Source organism: Rana temporaria, chromosome 9, assembly GCF_905171775.1.
Source record: "Rana temporaria chromosome 9, aRanTem1.1, whole genome shotgun sequence".
Lineage (NCBI taxonomy): Eukaryota > Metazoa > Chordata > Amphibia > Anura > Ranidae > Rana > Rana temporaria.
Window position 1 is genome coordinate 167,057,023 of NC_053497.1, and position 25,429 is coordinate 167,082,451.

Here is a 25,429-nt window from a genome sequence, read left to right on the forward strand (position 1 = left end):
TTTTCGCTGTGAAAATGACAATGGTCCCAAAAATGTGTCAAAAGTGTCTGATGTGTCCGCCATTATGTCGCATTCACGAAAAAAATCGCTAATTGCCGCCATTACTAGTAAAAAAAAATATATATTAATAAAAATGCCATAAAACTATCCCCTATTTTGTAAACGCTATAACTTTTGCGCAAACCAATCAATAAACGCTTAATGCGATTATTTTTACCAAAAATAGGTAGAAGAATATGCATCGGCCTAAACTGAAGAAAAAAAAAAATTTTTATATATATTTTTGGGGGATATTTATTATAACAAAAAAATAAAAAATATAGAATTCTTTTTAAAATTGGCGCTCTATTTTTGTTTATAGCGCAAAAAATAAAAACCACAGAGGTGATCAAATACCACCAAAAGAAAGCTCTATTTGTGGGAAAAAAAGGACGCCAATTTTGTTTGGGAGCCATGTCACACGACCACGCAATTATCAGTTAAAGCGACGCAGTGCCGAAACACAAAAAGGGGCCATGTCCTTTACCTGCATAATGGCCTGAGGCTTAAGCGGTTAAAGGTATAGGCCGCCTTTAGGACCAGATTTTATATTACACTAAAATGTGGTGCTTTATCTGTTTAGTCACCAAATTGCTTAAAGCCGAGTTCTACCACAAAGTGGAGGCTCTGCTGATCTGTCTCCTCCCCCACTCCGGTACCACATTTGGCACATTACGGGGGGGGGGGGCACCAGTTTTTTGACAGGTACCCATCCCCACTTTCGTCGGACCTCAGTGCGGCGAGGTCCATCAGAAGTTTGGCCCCCCTCCACCTTCTCCACCGCCGGGCCGTTCAGAAAGCACAGCGCTCTTCGCCCTTGCGCAGTAGGAAATCAGCTGTGACGCCGCAACTTCACTGCGGGTTTCCCTTACAAGTTATGGCGGCGGCAGCGCCCAGAGCCAAAACATCGGCTGTGGTGCCAACATGGCTGGATTCCAGGACAAGTGTCCTAATATTAAAAGTCAACAGCTACAGTATGTGTAACTGCTGACTTTTAATTGCACTGCACTGCTTTAACTGCTTGCCGACCAGCCACCGTCATTATACTGCGGCAGGTCGACACTATCCCGCAAACCGCCGTAGCTGTACATCCTTTAAGTGGGAAAGCAGGCGCGCGTGCCCACTGCACTGCGGGGGTGCCGATGTGTATTGACGAATTAGAGCCAGAACAGAGACGTGTGTGTGTGTAAACACACAAATCCCTGTTATGTGAGGAGAGGAGAGGCAGATCATGTGTTCCAAATAGCTAGGAACAACGATCTGTCATCTCCTCTAGTAACTCTCATCCCCCTACAGTTAGAACACACAATAGGGAACACAGTTAACCCCTTGATCGCCCCCTAGTGTTAACCTCTTCCCTGTCAGTGTAATTTTTACATTGATCAGTGGATTTTTATAGTACTGATCGCTGTATAAATGACAATGGTCCCAAAAATGTGTCAAAAGTGTCCATCATAATGTCGCAGTCCCGATAAAAATCGCAGATTGCGGCCATTACTAGTAAAAAAAAATTATAATAATAAAAATTCCATAAATCTTTCCCCTATTTTGTAGACGCTACAACTTTTTCGCAAACCAATCAATATACGTTTATTTAGATTTTTATTACCAAAAATATGTAGAATACATATCGGCCTAAACTGATGAAGAAATTTGCTTCTTTTTTTTTAATTGGGACTATTTATTATAGCAAAAAGTACAAAATATTGTTTTTTTTCAAAGTTGTCTGCCTTTTTTTGTTTATAAAACCATAAAAAATAAAAACCGCAGAGATGATCAAATACCACCAAAAGAAAGCTCTATTTGTGGGGGAAAAAAAGGTTGGGTACAGCGTCGCAAGACCGTGCAATTGTCAGTTAAAGCGACGCAGTGCTATATCGCAAAAATGGCCTGGTCATTGAGCAGCCAAATCTTCCGGGGCTGAAGTGGTTAAAGTAGTAGTAAACCACTGGGTAAATAATTATTTTTTCTTTTACCTTAAAAGGTAAAGGCATCATATACTAGCACATTATGTGAAACTTGTCTGAAAATGAAGCATTCCAGCGATGCGCTGTCACCGCTGGAGGTCGCTTCCATCTTCACCCGTCTTCTTTTCGGGTCCGCGGACTCCGGTTGTGTGACTGGCTGGAGCGGCAATGACATCACGCCCATGCATGCACAAAGGAGCCGCTGTTTAAAGCACAGGATTCTAAAGGAAGGGCCTGGGTGGCCGTTCCTTCAGATTGCATGCACCAGTGATGTCTGAATGTTTAGGAGATATTTATAGTACCTATATGAAAGCCTTATTCTCGGACAGCTATCTGCACCCCCTCCCCCTGAAAGGTGCCAAATGTGACACCGGAGGGGGGGAGGGATCCAAAAAGCGGAGGTTCACTTTTTGTGTGAACCTCCGCTTTAAGAAAAAGTTATGTGTTTCTGGTAATTGAAACAGTATGGGCTAGATTCAGGTACAGCGGCGTACCTTTTGGCCGGCGTAGCGCATCTCATATGCGCTACGCTGACGTAAATCAGGGAGCCCATAACAGGATTCTGAAAGATTCCGCGCCGTACGTTGCGCCGGCGTAGTGTAATTAGGCCGGCGTAAGCCCGCCAAATTCAAAATAGGCAGGTAGGGGGCATGCCTCATTTAAATTAGCCGTGACCCCATGTAAATTAATGGCCGTTCTTACGGCGCATGTGCGCGCATGCTCAGAATCACGTCGCAAATACTCCCTAAGAAAGGTTGGCTCAATGCTTTCAACGTGAACGTAACCTACGCACAGCCCCATTCACGTACTACTTACGTAAACGACGTAAAATTTGACGGCTGTTCCGACGTCCATACCTTAACATTGGCAGCGCCTCATATAGCAGGGATAACTTTACGCCGGACGTAAGCCTTACGTAAACGGAGTAGCGGGCGCAAGTACGTTCGTGAATCGGCGTATTTAGGTAATTTACATATTCTACGGAAGCGCCCCTAGCGGCCAGCGTAAATATGCACCCTAGATACGACGGCGTACTAACACTTACGTCGGTTGGAGGAAGCTGAAATTCAGGCGTATCTAGCTCCCTGAATAGCGAGCATAGATACGACTGCGCATCTTCTAACTTACGCGGCGTATCAATAGATATGCCGACGTAAAGGCTACGTGAATCTAGCCCTATAAATATAGATCCAGTATAATGGAGACAAACCTCTATATGGCCAAAAATGAGTGCTGGGCTGAAACTACCCACCCACCAATATTAAGAGGGACACCGAAAATAGGCTTTTCTATAGGATTAGTGAAACCACGAAAACCAGAACTTTGCAATGCTTGTATCTGTCATATTACTTTTGGAAAAATAGCTTGGGGTGTATACTTTCCAAAAAGGGGTCATTGGGGGGGGGGGGGGGGTGAACAGTCCTGGCATTGTATGCCCAACATCAGAAGCTTATACAACAAAACATGTGCAGAATGAAAAAATGTGTTTTGTTTCCATTTGTTATTCACATAAATGTGTTTCATTTGTTTTCGGGATTCGTTTTGTTTATTCATTATCGAATCTATTCGAAACGTTTTTGAATTTAAATTTTTTTCCAATTTCCAAGAAGAATAAGATATAATAGAAAATAAAGGAATATCATTTTTTTTCTGTTCTTTTCCTTTATTTTTTATTCTAACTTATTTCGCTTTGGAAATTGAAAAACTATTTGAATTTCGAAAACTTTTCAAATTCAAAAACTTTCAAATTCAAAAACCAATTTCGTCCGAATTCTAATTTTGTTATTTCGGATTTGTTTAACCACTTCATTACTGGGCACTTAATCCCCCTTCGTGCCCAGACCAATTTTCAGCTTTCAGCGCTGATGCATTTTGAATGACAATTGCGCAGTCATACAACACTGTACCCAAATTATATTTTTATCATTTTTTTCCCCACAAATAGAGCTTTCTTTTGGTGGTATTTGATCATCTCTGCGATTTTTATTTTTTGCACTATAAACATAAAAAGACAGAAAATTTTAAAAAACACAATATTTTTTACTTTTTGTTATAATAATATCCCATTTAAAAAAAAAAAAAAAAAAAATTCCCTCTGTTTAGGCCGATACGTATTCTTCTACATATTTTTGTTAAAAAAAATCGCAATAAGCGTATATTGATTGGTTTGCGCAAAACTTATAGCGCCTTCAAAATAGGGGATAGATTTATGTTTTTTTTTTTTACTAGTAATGGCGGCGATCTGCGATTTTTTTGTCAGGCCTGCGATATTGCGGCGGACGTATCGGACACTTTTAACAACATTTTGGGACCATTCACATTTATACAGCGATCAGTGCTATTAAAATGCACTAATTACTGTATAAATGTGACTGGCAGGGAAGGGGTTAGCACTAGGGGGTGAGGAAGGGGTTAAATGTATTCCCTGGGTGTGTTCTAACTGTGTGGGGGGAGGGGACTGACTGGGGGAGGTGACCGATGCTGCGTCCCTATGTACAAGGGACAGATCGGTCTCCTCTCTCCCTGACAGGACGTGGAGCTCTGTGTTTACACACAGAGCTCCACGTCCCTGCTGTCACCGCCGATCGCGGGTACCCGGCGGACATGGCGGCCGCCAGGTACACGCATCGGCTTCCCAGCAATGCGTCGGGCACGTTGTTTCCCCGCTGCGCACCCCCAACGGCGCACACGGGGAATGACAACAACAGGACGTCCAAAGACGTCCACTCGGCACCCAAGTGGTTAAATTCGGTACTATTCTAATTCGGAAATTCGGATACATCCGAATTTCCGAATAACAATTTTTTATTTGAAACGAAACGAACCGCACATGTCTATGCAACATATCCATCACTCTTCTAACCACTTGAAGGCTTTTTTTTTACACTTTTTACAAAAGGGTCAAGTGTAGACCAAATAAATCTGTAATTAAAGCCTGAACCCCGGCCACAGAGCTGAAAGGAGTGTTAGATTAAGAAAAATATACAGTAGTAAGACAAAGATGCTGCAGAAAGCTAAAACAGCATAAAGTGAATAGTAAACATCCAATAATGGTCTTCATATATCACAGTTCCTGAAAGAAGAACAGCCCGTATTGTTCCATAATCAGCTTCTTCATAATTCTAGCAGTTTTTACAATGAAAGTGAGTATCTGATTGGCTGGGTATCTCAGACAGTTTGACTTTCAGACTTTATTATCGTCCCAAAGTACTTAGGAGTAGAAGGTAGCTCTAGGATTGGGACATGCTGGTGTGTTGGTATCTAAGATGATCCAGGAATGTCCTTATAGGTAGAACTTCATTGGTGGAGCTGTGGATGGTGGGGGTTTGACTTTCTAATCGAAACACAAGATATCCGCAATGACGGTGTATGAAGGAATGGGGAATGTTGGGGGATTTTTTCGACATTTCTCACACAGTGATTGTCTTCAGAGACACAAGAAAAGGCCTTGAGGTCACACCAGGAACTAGGTGTAGTCTGTGCGGAGTTCTTCCTCCAGAGAAACATGTCTGCCGAGACCTGCAGGAATTAGAAGTAGGAATATAATTTAAATGTGTAATCCAGCCTAGAAATTAGTCCATTTCCTTCTCTATATTCTATTACAGTGGAACCTCGGATTACGCGAATAATTCATTCCAGGAGAATGCTCGTAATCCAAAGCACTCGCATATCAAAGCGAGTTTCCCCATTGAAGTCAATGGAAACGTAAAAAATTTGTTCCGCATTGACTTCAATGGCATGCACTACCGCATGCAGCCAGAGGCGGGGGGGGCACCGGAGAGCCTCGTAAACACTCGAAAAGGGCAGAGGATACCTCGACTGAACTCTGAAAACCTTGGAATGGCTCGAGAATGGAGTATTTCGGCATTTTTCTGAGCATTTCTGAACGGCGCCATTCAGCTCTGCTCGGCTCCGGCGTCCCCCAACCCCAGGTATTGCACACCGCTTTGGCCTGAATCCTGCTCATTTTGCGAGACAACACTCGCAAACCAAGTCAGTTTTTTTTTAAATACAGTGGGGTAGATTCAAGAAGCAATTGCGCCTGTGTAACCATAGGTTACACAGCGCAATTGCTTTCTTGCCCCGGCGTAACGAGTGCTCCTGATTCAGGAACCTCGTTACGCCGACTTCAGCCTAAGATCTGTGCGGCATAAGGCTCTTATGCCCGCATATCTTAGGCTGCATTCTTGCGGTGGCCGCTAGGTGGCGTTCCCGTTGTGCTTAGTGTATAGTATGCAAATTGCATACTAACACCGATTCACAACGTTGCGCGAGCCCTGCGTACGCAATTTACGTCTTTTACGTACGGCGGTTTTCGCGCAAGGCTGCCCCTGCTATTAGCAGGGGCAGCCCATGTTACGTATACCCGTCGTTCCCGCGTCGCGAAATTTTAATTTTACGTAGTTAACGTAAGTGAATCGTGAATGGCGCTGGACGCCATTCACGTTCACTTTGAAGCAAATGACGTCCTTGCGACGTCATTTGCCGCAATGCTCGTCGGGAAAGTTTCCCGATGGAGCATGCGCTCTACGATAGGCGCGGGAACGCGCCTAATTTAAATAATTCCCACCCCCTACGGGATCATTTAAATTGCGTGCTCTTGCGCCGGGCATTTTGCCGGCGCGCCTGCGCAATTTACGGAGCTTCTGCTCCGTGAATCAAGGGCAGCGGAGCAAATTTTCGGGGGCGCAGGGCAAAAAAGTAAATAATGCGCAATTCTACCTGAATACGGGCCAATGCTCGTATTGCGGATCGCTCGTTAACCGCGTTACTCACAATCCATAGTTCCACTGTACATGATAGCCATTGTAAAGCATTTTAAAGAGGAACTTCATCTCTATCATAAAAATTACAACAAAGGCAATGTTAGAAATGTTTAGGAATAACAATCTACAAACAGATACTTATAGATAATTGCTGCTTTTTTTTTTCTTTCCACGCTTTATTTTCTTTTACCTCCACATCCCTCTTATGGCAGCCATTTTCACTAAGGGCAGCTGAATCCTTCTCCTTTTACTTCGTAGAACTCTGGTTGCCCCCCTAGAACATGTGACAGGAACTTCCTAGGATGCATCAGTGAGGCCAGGGTTACATCACCAGTGCCTTACTCAACCAGGAAGTGGGAAAACGGTATTTGTAAAGTAGAAGAAAAAAGTGTTTGTTTACCTACCTCTCGCTCTAAGTTATTTGTCTATACCGTCTCGTTCTGGAACGACGTCATATGACATCACCCCAGTCTCATCATGTCCGCGGGAGGACACAGCTCGACCCTAATCTCGGCAAAGAGCTGGCTCTTTACCCATGTGATCAGATATGTCCAATCACAGCTGATCACGTGTAAACAAGGAAGTGCCCGTACTCGATTCTCCTTGCCTCACACTGACAGGGGAGACTGTACAGATAATCAGGGCACTGATCATCAGTGTCCTGATAATCAGTGCAGCCCCAACAGTGCCCAGGAGTGATGCCAATCTGTGCCCAGAAGTGGTACCAATTTGAGCCAATTTGTGATGCAAGTCAGTGCTGCCTTTCAGTGCCCATCAGTGCCACCTATCATTGGCCATAAATGCCACCTATCAGTGCCCATCACTACAGCATATTAGTGCTTCCTCATCAGTACCACCCCATCAGTGCCCATCAATGCTGCCTATCAGTGCCACCTCATCAGTGCTTTTCAGTACCGTCTCATCAGTGTACATCAGTGAAGGAGAAAAGTTACTTATTTACAACATTTTCTGACAGAAACTAAGAGAAACGTTTCTTTTTTTTGAGCAAAAAATAAAAATCCCAGATGATTAACCACTTCCAGACCTGCGCACGACGATGTACGTCCTCTTTTTAAAGATGGATATCTCGGTAACGGCAGCAGCTGCTGCCACAACCGAGGTATCCATCTTTAGTGTGCGCGGTCCTGTACACGATAACGACGGTCTTCGCGGCGGATTCGCCGCGAGATTGCCGTTATCGGTGGAGGAGATCGGGTGCGTTCGGCTGCTGACTGGGGACGAGACTGAAGGAAAAATCTCCTTCACCCGTCCCCATAGCTCTGCTGGGCGGAAGTGACGTCAAAACGTCAGTCCCGCCCAGCCTCTTAAAGAAACATTTTTTTTTTTGTCATTTGAAAAAATGACAGTTTCAATTATTTTATTTTTTTTCTTGCATTTTAGTCTTTTTGACCCCAGATCTCATATTTAAGAGGACCTGTCATGCTTTTTTCTATTACAAGGGATGTTTACATTCCTTATAATAGGAATAAAAGTGATCAAATTTTTTATTTATTTTTTCAGTGTAAAAAGTAATAAAATAAATAAAATTAAATAAGAAAACCCCCAAAAAAATTTTTTAAAGCGCCCCGTCCCGACGAGCTCGCGTGCAGAAGCGAACGCATACGCGAGTAGCGCCCGCATATGAAAACGGTGTTCAAATCACACAAGTGAGGTATCGCCGCGATCGTTAGAGCGAGAGCAATAATTCTAGCCCTAGAGCTACTTTGTAGCTCAAAAAATGCAACCTATAGAATTTTTTAAACGTCGCCTATCGAGATTTTTAAGGGTAAAAGTTTGACGCCATGCCACGAGCGGGCGCAATTTTTAAGCGTGACATGTTGGGTATAATTTTACTCGGCGTAACATTATCTTTTACAATATATAAAAAAATTGGGCCAAATTTATTGTTGTCTTATTTTTTAATTCAAAAAAGTAATTTTTTTCCAAAAAAAGTGCGCTTGTAAGACCGCTGCGCAAATACGGTGTGACAAAAAGTATTGCAATGACCACTATTTTATTCTCTAGGGTGTTAGAAAAAAAAGGTTTTGAGTAATTTTCTAGCAGAAAAAAAATGTTTTAGTCTTGCAAACACCAAATCTGAAAAACACCTAAGGTCTGGAAGTGGTTAAATACCACCAAAGAAAGCTCTATTTGTGTGAAAATGATAAAAATTTCATATGGGTACAGCATTGCATGACCACGCAATTATCATTCAAAGTGCGACAGCGCTGAAAGCAGAAAACATTTCCTTCTGGGTGATCTATGTACCTTCAGGGATTTTAAAAAACAATGGCCCAGATTCAAGAAGCACTTGCGCCCACGCAACCATAGGTTGCGCGGCGCAAGGGCTTACTTGCTCCGGTGTAACGAGTGCTCTTGATTCAGGAACCTCGTTACACCGAATGCAGCCTAGGATGTGACAAACATAAGCCTCCTTATGCCTTCACATCCCAGGCTGCATTCTTGCGTTGGCCGCTAGGGGGCGCGGCCTTTGTGATCGGCGTGTAGTATGCAAATTGCATACTACCTCCGATTCACAAAAGTTGCGCGGGCCCTTCTCACGCAAGGTACGGAGTTTCCGTACGGCGCCTTTAGCATAAGGCTGCTCCTGTTAATAGCAGGCGCAGCCAATGCTAAAGTATAGCTGCGCCTCCCGCTCGCGACGTTCAAATTTCACGTCGTTTACGTAAGTAAACCATGAATGGCGCTGGACGCCATTCACGTTCACTTACAAGCAAATGACGTCCTTGCGACGTCATTTGCCGCAATGCACGTCGGGAAAGTTTCCCGACGGAGCATGCGCTGTTCGCTCGGTGCGGGAGCGCGCCTAATTTAAATGATTCCCGCCCCCGGCGGGATCATTTACATTAGGCAGCCTTGCGCCCGGCTGCTTAGCATATTGCCCGCGCAATTTACGGAGCAACTGCTCCGTGAATCGCGGGCAAAGCGCAATATTTGCGTGGGCGCAGAGAAAAAAATGTGCTCTTTGCCCACGCAAATATTGCGCGATTCTACTTGAATCTGGGCCACTGTTGCAAATTCCAACCTTTTGTTATTTTAAAGGAAATAGCTGTTTGTTTCTCTGTGCCCATGTGTGGCAGTGTTGCCCTGCTGTGCCAAATGATAAACATGTATGTGATTTGACATTCCTGGGTAGGGGGTGCATGAGCCCACGCCTGCTTGCTGTGCTGTGTTAGCTGCAGCCCAAGACGATCATCGGGTCCCTGCCAATGATTTATGGCTGGAGCCCACTGATCAGCTGAGTGAATGACAGAAGAGAGCCCTGTGTTGGTAAACAACACAGGGCTCTCCACTGTCAGCAGTGATGTGATGTTTATTTTCTCCCTGCAAAGCACATTGCTTAGTAAAATCATCACACAGTACACTATTGTTAGGCACACATTTAACACTTTGATCACCCTAGATGTTAACCACTTCCCAGTTAGTGTCATAAATACAGTGACAGTGTATAGTAGTATTGGGCAAACAGTTCGGGCTGAAAATTGGCTGTTTGCACCGTTTGGGAACACCCAAAATTGCAGGGTTTTCAGCAGGTGTTTGCCCCGCCAAACACCCTGCAATGCATGGCATGCTGCACAATGCATTCTGCGCTCTGATTGGGCAGTGAATAGCTGGTTGTTAAGAAGCGGGGCCAGGAAGCTGGCTGCCATGTCCTTAAAGGGGTTGTAAAAGTAAAAAGAAAATTCCCTAAATAGCTTCTTTCTTTACCTTAGTGCAGTCCTCCTTCACTTACCCCTTCTTTCGATTTTGCTTTTAAATGTCCTTATTTCTTCTGAGAAATCCTCACTTCCTGTTCTTCTGTCTGTAACTCCACACAGTAATGCAAGGCTTTCTCCATGGTGTGGAGTGTCGTAGTCGCCCCCTCCCTTGAACTACAGGAGAGTCAGGACGCCCACTAACACACAGCTCCTTTCTCTATCTGCTATGTAGAGAGCGTCCTGACTCTCCTGTAATCCAAGGGAGGGGGCGAGCATGACACTCCACACCAGAAAGAAAGCCTTGCATTACTGTGTGGAGTTACAGACAGAAGAACAGGAAGTGAGGATTTCTCAGAAGAAATAAGGACATTAAAAAGCAAAATGGAAGGATGAGGTAAGTGAAGGAGGACTGCACTAAGGTAAAGGAAGCTGTTTAACTACTAAAGGACCGCCTCCTGCAGATATACGATGTCAGAATGGCACGGCTGGGCATAAGCACTTACCTGTACGTCCTCTTTAAGTGCCCTTTAAAGTGCTCTTTAAGCTCCGTGACCGCGGCCGTGGAAACCCGCAGACCCAATCGCCGCTGGAGTCCCGCGATCGGTCCCCGGAGCTGAAGAACGAGGAGAGCTGTGTGTAAACACAGCTTCCCCGTTCTTCACAGTGGCAGCTTCATTGATCGTGTGTTCCCTTTTATAGGGAAACACAATCAATGATGTCACTCGTCCAGCCCGCCCCCCTACAGTTAGAAAAACATATGAGGTCACACATAACCCCTACAGCGCCCCTAGTGGTTAACTCCCAAACTGCAATTGTCATTTTCACAGTAAGCAATGCATTTTTATAGCACTTTTTGCTGTGAAAATTACAATGGTCCCAAAAATGTGTCAAAATTGTCCGATGTGTCCGCCATAATGTCGCAGTCACGAAAAAAAACGCTGATCGTCGCCATTAGTAGTAAAAAAAAAAAATTATAAAAAATGCAATAAAACTATCTCCTATTTTGTAAACGCTATAAATTTTGCGCAAACCATTTGATAAACGCTTATTGCGATTTTTTTTTTTTAAAACCAAAAATAGGTAGAAGAATACGTATCGGCCTAAACTGAGGGGAAAAAAAGTATTTTTATATCTTTTTGGGGGATATTTATTATAGCAAAAAGTAAAAAATATTGATTTTTTTTCAAAATTGTCGCTCTATTTTTGTTTATAGCGCAAAAAACAAAAACCGCAGAGGTGATCAAATACCGGGAGAGGCATGGTGCCACAAAGCCATTTGGGCACACCTAAAGATACCCCGCATTATCAAGGGTGCGGACTTGAAGTTGGCCTATTTGAACGCTGTCACCAAGAGTGGAGCTGGGGCCGGCACATCTATAGTGACCGGGTTGTACTGAAGTCTCCTGGGAGAGAAGACCACTCTACGATGGTAAATGGTGACATTGTCATTTTGCCAGACCCACGCTTCTATAAATAAGCTGCATGCCTGTTGTATCTGGCCTATTCCTTTTGAAGAAGTACTGGACAAGGGTTCTCGCCCCCACTCAAGTTTGTGTTTTTGTTTTTCCCTTTTCCCCCCGTGCCTCTCCGGATCCACATTACAGCTCATGTGAAGAACTTTGGGGGGTGGGTTCAGCCAGTTTAGAGGGGGTCCTTGCCAACTTCTTTACAGCATTGAAAGAGGACTCAGTGAAGGGAATGTTTTATTTTTTATTTCCCTCTTGCTGCTACATCTTTTGCACTGAACTTGAACTGCCGTGTGATACCAGCGCACTGACCGCTAGGGGCAGTGTTCTGCAACGTTCTTATTGCAGGACTGAAGTGTATATATATTGTGTTTATCTCTTGCAACAGAGTAAAATTTTCTCTTTCAGCACTTATGGTTGAACTCCCTGGGAGGAAGGGAAATTTCGCGCTCGGGTTTTTTTTATATATATTTCCTATGCAGGTTATTGGACCCACCTACTATCAACACTGTCGGAGAATGGGCAGCATAGATAGATAGGGTTGTGTATGTTGTGTAATGTCTTAGTTTTTGCAAACATATTTTAATGACATTGGTATTTGTAATTAAAAATGTTGCAAATGTTTTCTCCTTTTCCTACTTTCTTTAATGTTTTTAGCAGATATCAGGCTGGCATTCAGGCTTGAATGCCTTAGGACACTGGGGACAGTGTCATTTCAAGTGGGGGGAGTATGTAGCGCCTGTGTACAGGTGCTATATTCAAATTTAGTGGGAGAATGAGAGAGTTATGTTGCTCTCATTCTGTGATTTGATAAATTTGGCTGTCGCCAAATCTGGATTGTCCTGTGGGTCAGTCTGTGCTTCAGGGATGCAGTCTCATCTCTGGGCGGCAGGTGGCGGTAGAGGGGTCCAGGCGGAGCCGCTTCTTCCCAGCAGCCAATTGGAGGAGTTTTCCCTCGCGGGGCATGCTGGGGAGGGGTATTTCTGTGGCGGAGGCCGTTGTTCGGGGTTCTTCGCGGGTTCCTGGTTCCAGGTGCGGCACCCACCTTTAGGGTGTGCGCACATCACGGGCCCCGGCACTATGGCCTACCAGGCCAGGGTCGCGTGCTACACGGAGTTCCTGACTCTGGGCTCTCATGGCCCAGAGCAACATGTGCTGCAACGGGGCCCCAGTGACTTACTGGGTCCCCACTTCTATTGAGAAGATCCCAAGCTGGGTGCTGTTCGGTGGGGGATCGGTCTGAGGAGAACCTGGAGGCAGGTGATCCAATAGGACTGTAACGAACCATCAGGGATCTGGGTAACCGGACACTGACAGGTTGTTATCATTCACAATTTCAGCACTAGGCCTGTGGCAGAGGTCTCATCCAACATCTTAATTTAATCAGAGCCAAGTCGGTGGCAGAGACTTGTTTCTCCCAGAAGCTGTAAGTGGCGCTCTGGCTGCCAGGCCTGTGAGAGAGGTCTGTCCAGGGGCACCTTTACCCACTCCGGCGGGAGTGGTGACGCGGACGAATATAATTACAGAGGGCAGGACTGCCTTTACTATCCATAGCCTGATACTGTGAAGTTGCTCTACCTTCACCAACCTATCCTGTCTACCTTAAGTTCACATGTTGGTTGTGTTTGACCGGGAAAAATAAAGCATTTGAAAACGCAGCCGACGGTCCTGGATATTCTGTTATTGCTCTTGACACTACCATCACCCCTAGACACAGAACAGAGGTAACTTAAACACGCCGATCCCAAATCTAATCAGCGGCTCCTCCGGGGGTAGCGCTACAGAATTATTAGCTGTGTACATACCTGCTGAGGAATCAATCAACAACATTATTTATTGGACTCCTGGAATTGGAGAGTAACCTAAAAAAGAAAAGAGATCGACATTATACTGTTAATCAGCCATAATCAGGCAATGTCCGGACATAAAGGGGATTTTTCAAAAGGTCCAGTATCTGCAAGTGATACTTACCCCCCCCCCATGTTTTTTATCTCCCTCTTACCTCTTTTGCTGCGTTCTTCTCTGAATGCACACTGACCCGCACAGTGAAACCTGCATCATCCCTCTGCAATCTACTGTTTGACTGAAATAGATTGGGTCCCACACCGCCATCTTGGTCCCCTTCAGCTGACTGCTAGCAATCACACACTGGTTGTGCTCATTTTTCTGTCTCTCCAAAGTACAGACCCCCCCCCCCCCAAATCAACCCCTCAATTTTCTGTCTCTCCATTGTACAGCCCCCAAAATCAACCCCCCCCAAATGTTCTGTCTCTCCATCGTACAGTCCCCCAAAATAATCCTCCCAATGTTCTGTCTCTCCATTGTACAGCCCCCCAAAATCAACCTCCCAATGTTCTGTCTCTCCATCATACAGCCCCCCAAAATCAACCTCCCAATGTTCTGTCTCTCCATTGTACAGCCCCCCAAAATCAACCTCCCAATGTTCTGTCTCTCCATCATACAGCCCCTCAAAATCAACCTCCCAATGTTCTGTCTCTCCATCATACAGCCCCCCAAAATCAACCTCCCAATGTTCTGTCTCTCCATCATACAGCCCCCCAAAATCAACCTCCCAATGTTCTGTCTCTCCATTGTACAGCCCCCCAAAATCAACCTCCCAATGTTCTGTCTCTCCATCATACAGCCCCCCAAAATCAACCTCCCAATGTTCTGTCTCTCCATCATACAGCCCCCCAAAATCAACCTCCCAATGTTCTGTCTCTCCATTGTACAGCCCCCCAAAATCAACCTCCCAATGTTCTGTCTCTCCATCATACAGCCCCCCAAAATCAACCCCCCCAATGTTCTGTCTCTCCATTGTACAGCCTCCCAAAATCAACCCCCCCAATGTTCTGTCTCTCCATCATACAGCCCCTCAAAATCAACCTCCCAATGTTCTGTCTCTCCATTGTACAGCCCCCCAAAATCAACCTCCCAATTTTCTTTCTCTCCATCATACAGCCCCCCAAAATCAACCCCCCCAATGTTCTGTCTCTCCATTGTACAGCCCCCCAAAATCAACCTCCCAATGTTCTGTCTCTCCATCATACAGCCCCTCAAAATCAACCTCCCAATGTTCTGTCTCTCCATCATACAGCCCCCCAAAATCAACCCCCCCAATGTTCTGTCTCTCCATCATACAGCCCCCCAAAATCAACCTCCCAATGTTCTGTCTCTCCATCATACAGCCCCCCAAAATCAACCCCCCCAATGTTCTGTCTCTCCATCATACAGCCCCCCAAAATCAACCCCCCCAATGTTCTGTCTCTCCATCATACAGCCCCCCAAAATCAACCTCCCAATGTTCTGTCTCCATTGTCAGTTTTTCCCCAGTACACCCCCCCCAGGTCAGTCTGTCCCCCAGTATAATGCCTCCTTGGTCAGTCTATCCCCCAGTACACCCCCCCCCGGTCCGTCTGTCCCCCAGTATAATGCCTACTTGGTCAGTCTATCCCCCAGTACACCCCCCCCCCCCCAGGTCCATCTGTCCCCCTGTATAATCAACCCAGGCCAGTCTGTACCCCAGTTAAAGCCCCCTTCCCCCACAATATAATTAAAAACACTGAAAGCCAATGGGGGGAGGGGGATAGGAGGACTGGTGCTGCAGTACTGCCACTGATGTGTCTGGGTTTCAGGTGGATTAAAACCCGGTCACAGAATCTACAACCCGGACTGTCCGGGTGAATCCCGGATAGGTGGCAATCCTACTTAGGCCCGTTGCTGAACCATAACACACTGGACTGCACCAGAGCTCAGTTCAGTCTTATACTGCAGGTCATGACAGCGGCCAAACAAACCATAGCATGAACCTTGAAGTCTCCCACACTTTGCATTATTGAAACCAATCATAGGATAACCCAGGCTATGATCCACAGTGCAATTGAAGCTACCATCCAAGACAAAATAACAAAACACCTTGAAATCTGGCAACCCTGAGTGGACCATTTTCTACTCACTGGTTTCGATGAGTCTCTCCTCGAACCCTGAGTCCTCACCCATTGTATTTGTTATAGCTTCAGTCCTTTGCTTGCTTGGAGCCATCAGCCTCTTTCTTTATTTATTTCTCCTTCCTATTTTCTACCTTCTCTCCTTTTTTCCTCCTTCTCTTGAATTATTGTTTTAACCCCATGCCTTAATCCACTGGAACATGATATTGCGAGTTACTGCTTCAGTATATCCCTTGGTTACCAGTGCCGACTACTTACTTGTTGTTCTGTTACTGATCTGACAGTTACCTGTGTTTTTCTTTCATCACCCTAGATGTGTAACCCCTTCCCAGCCAGTGTCATTGTCCATAGTACAGTGACAGAGGCCCGGATTCAGATACAATTGTGTATCTATTGGCGGGCGTAACGTATCTCAGATACGTTACGCCGCCGTAACTTATGGAGCAAGTTCCGTATTCATAAAGAACTTAAGCCCTAAGTTACGGCGGCGTAGCGTATGTGGTCCGGCGTAAGCCCGCCTAATTCAAATGTGGATGATGTGGGCGTGTTTTATTTAAATTAATTGTGACCCCACGTATTTGACGTTTTTTTACGAACGGCGCATGCGGCGTCCGTGAACGTTTCCAAGTGTGCATGCTCCAAATTGCGCCGCAAACTGTCAATGCTTTCGACGTGAACGTAACTTACGTATAGTCCTATTTGCGAAAGACTTGTGCAAACGACGTAATCGACAAAATATTCGACGCTGGCCCGACGCCCATACTTAACATTGCGTACGCCTCATAGACCCAGGGGTAACTTTACACCAGAAAAAGCCTAACGTAAACGACGTAAAAAAATGCGCCGGGCGGACGTACATTTCTGAATCGGCGTATCTACCTAATTTGCATATTCCTTGCGTAAATCGACGGAACTGCCACCTAGCGGCCAGTGTAAATATGCACCTAATATACGACGGCGTAAGAGACTTACACCAGTCGGATCTTAGCAAAATTCCAGCGTATCTTGTTTTCTGAATACAGAAAAAAGATACGCCGGAGCATCCTAGAAGTTACGCGGCGTATCAATAGATACGCCAGCGTAACTTCTTTCTGAATCTGGGCCAGTGTGTATTTTTAGCACTGATCACTGTAATAACATCACTGGTTCCCACAAACTGTCAAAAGTGCCAGTTAGTGTCCCATTGCCTGCTACAATATCGCAGTCCTGCTATAGGTCATTGATCACTGCCATTTCTAGTATTAAAAAATATATTTTTTTAAGATAATACAAAAGTTCTATTGGGGAGTGGGGGACTTTCAGGGTGCTATTAATAGGTCAGAATACAAGAATTATAATAAAAAAAGTATTTTATTAACCACTTAACTGCCGAACCATATTGCTGGTCAAAGACCAGAGCACTTTTTGCGATTCGGCACTGCGTCGCTTTAACTGATAATTGCGCGGACGTGCGACGTGGCTCCCAAACAAAATTGATGTCCTTTATTTCACGCAAATAGAGCTTTCTTTCGGTGGTATTTGATCACCTCTGCGGTTTTTAGTTTTTGCGCTATAAACAAAAATAGAGCAACAATTTTGAAAACAATTAATATTTTTTACTTTTTGCTGTAATAAATATCCCCCAAAAATATATAAAAAAACATATATTTTCCTCAGTTTAGGCCGATACGTATTCTTCTACATATTTTTTGTAAAAAAAATCGCAATAAATGTTTATTGATTGGTTTGTGCAAAAGTTGGCCTGGTCATGAAGGGGGGTAAAACCTTGCGGAGGTCAAGTGGTTGAGAAGGTTCTATTTGGCTTTACAATAATACAAAAATTCTCAAACAGTGACTGCTTTGGCTTGCTCTATGCTTGCGGGGTAAAAATCGATGAAATGATTCATGGTCACAGAATTGCGTGGTGTGTGTCAGAGAAATATGTAAGCGCAATGGACGGGTTCAAGGCTGCTGAAGTACACGGTATTCTCTGGCGCACAATAGACCGGAGAGCGAGAGATGAGACGTGATTTCAGTCTGCTGGGTGTTATATAAAGATCATTTATACTGCAGTGTGTCTCCGCTCTCTATACCATATACTGTATATCAGTGCATGGGTAAAATATCTATAGACTGCCACTCTGATTGGAGGATCTGATTCTTATGTGGAATGATTGGGACATAAACATAATAATGGAATCCTAAAGTGTGATTGACCACTTCCCGGCTGCCCGTTGTTATACAGCAACTGTATGGCACCGCTTGCGAAAAGGCCTGAAAAGCGGCTCTAAAACGATGGTAAAGCGCCGCTAAAACTAGCGGCACGTTTCGCCGACTTCCCCGTGCCTCAGTGTGACAGTGCCCTTAGTGCTTTCCAGTGCTGCAAATCCATGCCCACCAGTGCCATTCATTAGTGCCCATTAGTACTGCTACTCAGTGCCCACCAGTGCCACCTATCAGTGCTGCCAATCAGTGCCTCATCATCAGTGCCTCCTGATCAGTGCCCACCAGTGCCGCCTATCAGTGCCACCCAGTGGCGGCTGGCGCTCAAAATATTTGGGGTGGTGAAAACAAAAAAAAAATCATCAATTGCCGCCACTGTGCCCATTAAACAGAGCCCCTGTGCCCATTAAACGCAGCCACTGTGCCCATTAACAGAGCCCCTGTGCCCATTAAACGCAGCCACTGTGCCCATTAACAGAGCCCCTGTGCCCATTAAATGCAGCCACTGTGCCCATTAACAGAGCCCCTGTGCCCATTAAACACAGCCACTGTGCCCATTAAACAGAGCCCCTGTGCCCATTAAACGCAGCCACTGTGCCCATTAAACGCAGCCACTGTGCCCATCAAACGCCGCCAGTTTGCCCCCAAATGCAGCCAGTTTGCCCCCTCAAATGCAGCCATTATTTCCCCCCAAATGCAGCCAGTTTGCCCCCTCAAATGCAGCCATTATTTCCCCCCAAATGCAGCCAGTTTGTCCCCTCGAATGCAGCCAGTTTGTGCCCCCAAATGCAGCCAGTTTCCACCCAGTCGGCACTTACCTTCCTCGGGTTAGCGCCGTCCTCCTCCACGCTCCCTCAATGTCTCCTGCCATGCTCAATGTCGCATCAGCCAATCAGGTGACCGGTAACCAGACCCGGTGCACCTGATTGGCTGAGAGGCGGGTCAGTGTTAGGGAAGCGATTACCTAACAGCATGGTTTAAACAGGCAACACACAGCCGTGCACCCTCTGTTTAACCATTTGAAAGCCGATTAGAGCCCACAGGCTCTAATCGGGAAGCCTTTTAGAGCCGATGGCTCTAATCAGGCACTTCCAAAACACACCCACCACTGTTATTCAGATGGCCGGCACTCAACAGGGGGGCCGGACACCTGAATAGTGGGCAGCAGTGGAGACAATAGATATATTCATGCAATGCATGAATATATCTATTATTGAGTTTCGCCGACTTCCCCGTGCCTCAGTGTGACAGTGCCCTTAGTGCTTTCCAGTGCTGCAAATCCATGCCCACCAGTGCCATTCATTAGTGCCCATTAGTACTGCTACTCAGTGCCCACCAGTGCCACCTATCAGTGCTGCCAATCAGTGCCTCATCATCAGTGCCTCCTGATCAGTGCCCACCAGTGCCGCCTATCAGTGCCACCCAGTGGCGGCTGGCGCTCAAAATATTTGGGGTGGTGAAAACAAAAAAAAAATCATCAATTGCCGCCACTGTGCCCATTAAACAGAGCCCCTGTGCCCATTAAACGCAGCCACTGTGCCCATTAACAGAGCCCCTGTGCCCATTAAACGCAGCCACTGTGCCCATTAACAGAGCCCCTGTGCCCATTAAATGCAGCCACTGTGCCCATTAACAGAGCCCCTGTGCCCATTAAACAGAGCCCCTGTGCCCATTAAACAGAGCCCCTGTGCCCATTAAACGCAGCCACTGTGCCCATTAAACGCAGCCACTGTGCCCATCAAACGCCGCCAGTTTGCCCCCAAATGCAGCCAGTTTGCCCCCTCAAATGCAGCCATTATTTCCCCCCAAATGCAGCCAGTTTGCCCCCTCAAATGCAGCCATTATTTCCCCCCAAATGCAGCCAGTTTGTCCCCTCGAATGCAGCCAGTTTGTGCCCCCAAATGCAGCCAGTTTCCACCCAGTCGGCACTTACCTTCCTCGGGTTAGCGCCGTCCTCCTCCACGCTCCCTCAATGTCTCCTGCCATGCTCAATGTCGCATCAGCCAATCAGGTGACCGGTAACCAGACCCGGTGCACCTGATTGGCTGAGAGGCGGGTCAGTGTTAGGGAAGCGATTACCTAACAGCATGGTTTAAACAGGCAACACACAGCCGTGCACCCTCTGTTTAACCATTTGAAAGCCGATTAGAGCCCACAGGCTCTAATCGGGAAGCCTTTTAGAGCCGATGGCTCTAATCAGGCACTTCCAAAACACACCCACCACTGTTATTCAGATGGCCGGCACTCAACAGGGGGGCCGGACACCTGAATAGTGGGCAGCAGTGGAGACAATAGATATATTCATGCAATGCATGAATATATCTATTATTGAGTTTCGCCGACTTCCCCGTGCCTCAGTGTGACAGTGCCCTTAGTGCTTTCCAGTGCTGCAAATCCATGCCCACCAGTGCCATTCATTAGTGCCCATTAGTACTGCTACTCAGTGCCCACCAGTGCCACCTATCAGTGCTGCCAATCAGTGCCTCATCATCAGTGCCTCCTGATCAGTGCCCACCAGTGCCGCCTATCAGTGCCACCCAGTGGCGGCTGGCGCTCAAAATATTTGGGGTGGTGAAAACAAAAAAAAAATCATCAATTGCCGCCACTGTGCCCATTAAACAGAGCCCCTGTGCCCATTAAACGCAGCCACTGTGCCCATTAACAGAGCCCCTGTGCCCATTAAACGCAGCCACTGTGCCCATTAACAGAGCCCCTGTGCCCATTAAATGCAGCCACTGTGCCCATTAACAGAGCCCCTGTGCCCATTAAACACAGCCACTGTGCCCATTAAACAGAGCCCCTGTGCCCATTAAACGCAGCCACTGTGCCCATTAAACGCAGCCACTGTGCCCATCAAACGCCGCCAGTTTGCCCCCAAATGCAGCCAGTTTGCCCCCTCAAATGCAGCCATTATTTCCCCCCAAATGCAGCCAGTTTGCCCCCTCAAATGCAGCCATTATTTCCCCCCAAATGCAGCCAGTTTGTCCCCTCGAATGCAGCCAGTTTGTGCCCCCAAATGCAGCCAGTTTCCACCCAGTCGGCACTTACCTTCCTCGGGTTAGCGCCGTCCTCCTCCACGCTCCCTCAATGTCTCCTGCCATGCTCAATGTCGCATCAGCCAATCAGGTGACCGGTAACCAGACCCGGTGCACCTGATTGGCTGAGAGGCGGGTCAGTGTTAGGGAAGCGATTACCTAACAGCATGGTTTAAACAGGCAACACACAGCCGTGCACCCTCTGTTTAACCATTTGAAAGCCGATTAGAGCCCACAGGCTCTAATCGGGAAGCCTTTTAGAGCCGATGGCTCTAATCAGGCACTTCCAAAACACACCCACCACTGTTATTCAGATGGCCGGCACTCAACAGGGGGGCCGGACACCTGAATAGTGGGCAGCAGTGGAGACAATAGATATATTCATGCAATGCATGAATATATCTATTATTGAGTTTCGCCGACTTCCCCGTGCCTCAGTGTGACAGTGCCCTTAGTGCTTTCCAGTGCTGCAAATCCATGCCCACCAGTGCCATTCATTAGTGCCCATTAGTACTGCTACTCAGTGCCCACCAGTGCCACCTATCAGTGCTGCCAATCAGTGCCTCATCATCAGTGCCTCCTGATCAGTGCCCACCAGTGCCGCCTATCAGTGCCACCCAGTGGCGGCTGGCGCTCAAAATATTTGGGGTGGTGAAAACAAAAAAAAAATCATCAATTGCCGCCACTGTGCCCATTAAACAGAGCCCCTGTGCCCATTAAACGCAGCCACTGTGCCCATTAACAGAGCCCCTGTGCCCATTAAACGCAGCCACTGTGCCCATTAACAGAGCCCCTGTGCCCATTAAATGCAGCCACTGTGCCCATTAACAGAGCCCCTGTGCCCATTAAACACAGCCACTGTGCCCATTAAACAGAGCCCCTGTGCCCATTAAACGCAGCCACTGTGCCCATTAAACGCAGCCACTGTGCCCATCAAACGCCGCCAGTTTGCCCCCAAATGCAGCCAGTTTGCCCCCTCAAATGCAGCCATTATTTCCCCCCAAATGCAGCCAGTTTGCCCCCTCAAATGCAGCCATTATTTCCCCCCAAATGCAGCCAGTTTGTCCCCTCGAATGCAGCCAGTTTGTGCCCCCAAATGCAGCCAGTTTCCACCCAGTCGGCACTTACCTTCCTCGGGTTAGCGCCGTCCTCCTCCACGCTCCCTCAATGTCTCCTGCCATGCTCAATGTCGCATCAGCCAATCAGGTGACCGGTAACCAGACCCGGTGCACCTGATTGGCTGAGAGGCGGGTCAGTGTTAGGGAAGCGATTACCTAACAGCATGGTTTAAACAGGCAACACACAGCCGTGCACCCTCTGTTTAACCATTTGAAAGCCGATTAGAGCCCACAGGCTCTAATCGGGAAGCCTTTTAGAGCCGATGGCTCTAATCAGGCACTTCCAAAACACACCCACCACTGTTATTCAGATGGCCGGCACTCAACAGGGGGGCCGGACACCTGAATAGTGGGCAGCAGTGGAGACAATAGATATATTCATGCAATGCATGAATATATCTATTATTGAGTGACGGGTGCAGGAGAGAGGGGGGCCGCACTATGGACGCACTGCTTCTGGTTTTACCTATTAGTGCCCATCAGTGACATCCATCAGTGCCTCCTGATCAGTGCCCACCAGTGCAACCCATCAGTGCAGCCTATCAGTGAAGGAGAAAAATTGCCTGTTTGAAAATTTTTATTTTTATATCAAAATATGAAAAACTTTTTTTTGTTTAGACCCCTTTCACACTGAGGAGTTTTTCAGGCGGTACAGCGCTAAAAATAGCACTGCTATACCGCCTGAAAAACTCCTGCACTGCATACTCAATGTGAAAGCCCGAGGGCTTTCACACTGAGGCGATGCTCTGGCAGGAGAGAAAAAAAATCTTTGGAGCGGTGAGAGGAGCAGTATGTATACCGCTCCTTCCCATTTAACCACTTAAGACCCGGACCAAAATGCAGCTAAAGGACCAGGCCCCTTTTTGCGATTCGGCACTGCGTCGCTTTAACTAACAATTGCGTGGCCGTGCGACGTGGCTCCCAAACAAAATTGGCGTCCTTTTTTCCCCACAAATAGAGCTTTCTTTTGGTGGTATTTGATCACCTCTGCGGTTTTTATTTTTTGCGCTATAAACAAAAATAGAGCGACAATTTAAAAAAGAATGCAATATTTTTTACTTGTTGCTATAATAAATATCCCCCAAAAATATATAAAAAAACTATTTTTTTCCTCAGTTTAGGCCGATACGTATTCTTCTACCTATTTTTGGTAAAAAAATCGCAATAAGCATTTATCGATTGGTTTGCGCAAAATTTATAGCATTTATTGCATTTTTATTATTTTATTTTTTTACTACTAATCGTGGCGATCAGCGATTTTTTCACATGAAAAATGCATTGTTTACTGTGAAAATTACAATTGCAGTTTGGGAGTTAACCACTAGGGGGCGCTGAAGGGGTTATGTGTGACCTCATGTGTGTTTACAACTGTAGGGGGGTGTGGCTGTAGGTGTGACATCATCGATTGTGATTCCCTATATAAGGGAACACACCATCGATGACAGCGCCACAGTGAAGAACGGGGAAGCTGTGTTTACACACAGCTCTCCCCATTCTTCAGCTCCGGGGACCGATCGCGGGACTCCAGCGGCAATCGGGTCCGCGAGTCCCACGGCCGCGGTCACGGAGCTTCGGACCGGGCCACGGGTGAGCGCCGAGGGCACGTGCCCACGACCCACAGCTGGGCATTCTACAATCACGTACAGGTACGTGATTGTGCCCAGCCGTGCCATTCTGCCGACGTATATCGGCATTAGGCGGTCCTTAAGTGGTTAAAACAATGGGAAACCGCGGCAATACCGCCCGCAATGCGCCTCTGCAGAGGTGGTATTAACCCTTTATCGGCCGCTAGCGGGGGTTAATACCGCACCGCTAGCGGCCAAATCCCGTGGCAAATCCGACGGTATAGCGCCGCTATTTTTAGCGGCGCTATACCGCCACCGCGCCTCCCGCCCCAGTGTGAAAGGGGCCTTATTTAGCAAAAAAATGTAAACCAAGTGGTGATTAAATACCACCAAATAAAGTTCTAATTGTGTGAATGAGCAATTTTGTTTGGGTAGTGTTGCATGACTGTACAATCGCCAGTTAAAGTAACGCAGTGCCGAATAAATTAGACTGGTCATGAAAGGCGTAAAACCTTCCGGAGCTGAAGTGGTTAACCTCAGTAATCCATGTAAAATAAAAGTGTTCATATCAGGCACTGGGATTGGACAGAAACATCTTAGCACAACCTTCACGTTTCCAGCAGGAAACTATAGCAGATTTGTTTTACAATAGACATTAATTGACAAACATCCGATAGTAATAACAGAAACACACAAAAGGACAAAGTGATACATTTATATATAGACAGGCAATTCATTTTAGTAGCAAAAAAAACCAAAACAAGTAAAGAATACATATACAAACATATACAAGAAGAAACACATAACAGTGCTCAGTAAACATACAATACAGACATAAAACATACAATGTTACAGGAAATACATAAAGCATGCCGTGTACAAAACAGGTTAGTACAAGTGATACAAAGAGAAACAGATACAGACATAGAACATGGACAGAACATACATCTACACTACAGAGCTCAGGCTAGGCTTGTTTTGCTCAGTAAGACTAAGTTCACATCTGTGCCGGTGATTACCGCTGGGGAAACGCACCTGTTCCTGCAGCCACAACCACCGATAAAAAAAAGCGCAGAAGTAATATGCGTGAGTCATTAGGCCTGGTTCACATTTCTGGGGCTCTGAGGGCCATGTTTTGGACAGGCACAGCAGCCCGTTCATTTGAATGGGCTTGCTGTGCCTCCTGAAAAACAAGAAAAGGGTCCCCGCAGCATTTCAGAAAATCGCAGTCCGCACGGGAACTGCAAGTGCAGTGCGGTTTTGGTGTGTGCTTTCTTCTCTGGACTGTAAGTAACTCACATGAGATCACTTTTTTGCCTGCTGCATATTGCGCTGTGTTGTAACACATTCTGATGCATTTCAATGTGCTGCAATAAAATCTAATATATTTTATTTTGTTCCCGGTGCACACTAATGCAGGGCTGGATTACATCTGATCGGGAAGACCTGTCTAACCATTAACCTGATGGTTTTATGATGGTTTTATATATGTTAAAAGTATTGTGACGCCTGCCTTTAAACGCACATGAACTTAAATGACATCCCAGTCTTAGTCTGTAGGGTTCAATATTGAGTTGGCCCCGCCCTTTGCCAACAGCTTCAACT

The 25,429-nt window shown here is 46.2% G+C and overlaps 1 protein-coding gene across 1 annotated transcript in view; it reads right to left on the reverse strand.

Moving 5' to 3' along the window:
• Nucleotides 1-4,914: 4,914 nt before the first annotated feature.
• Nucleotides 4,915-25,429, reverse strand: part of LOC120914299 (HLA class II histocompatibility antigen, DM beta chain-like) — a 48,852-nt gene continuing 28,337 nt past the window's right edge. The window contains exons 5-6 of the mRNA XM_040324932.1: nucleotides 13,763-13,819; nucleotides 4,915-5,525 (exon numbers count right to left, since the gene is read on the reverse strand). Coding sequence (XP_040180866.1) covers nucleotides 13,791-13,819 — 29 coding nt within the window. The 3' untranslated portion in view covers nucleotides 4,915-5,525; nucleotides 13,763-13,790. The remainder of the gene's footprint in view (nucleotides 5,526-13,762; nucleotides 13,820-25,429) is intronic.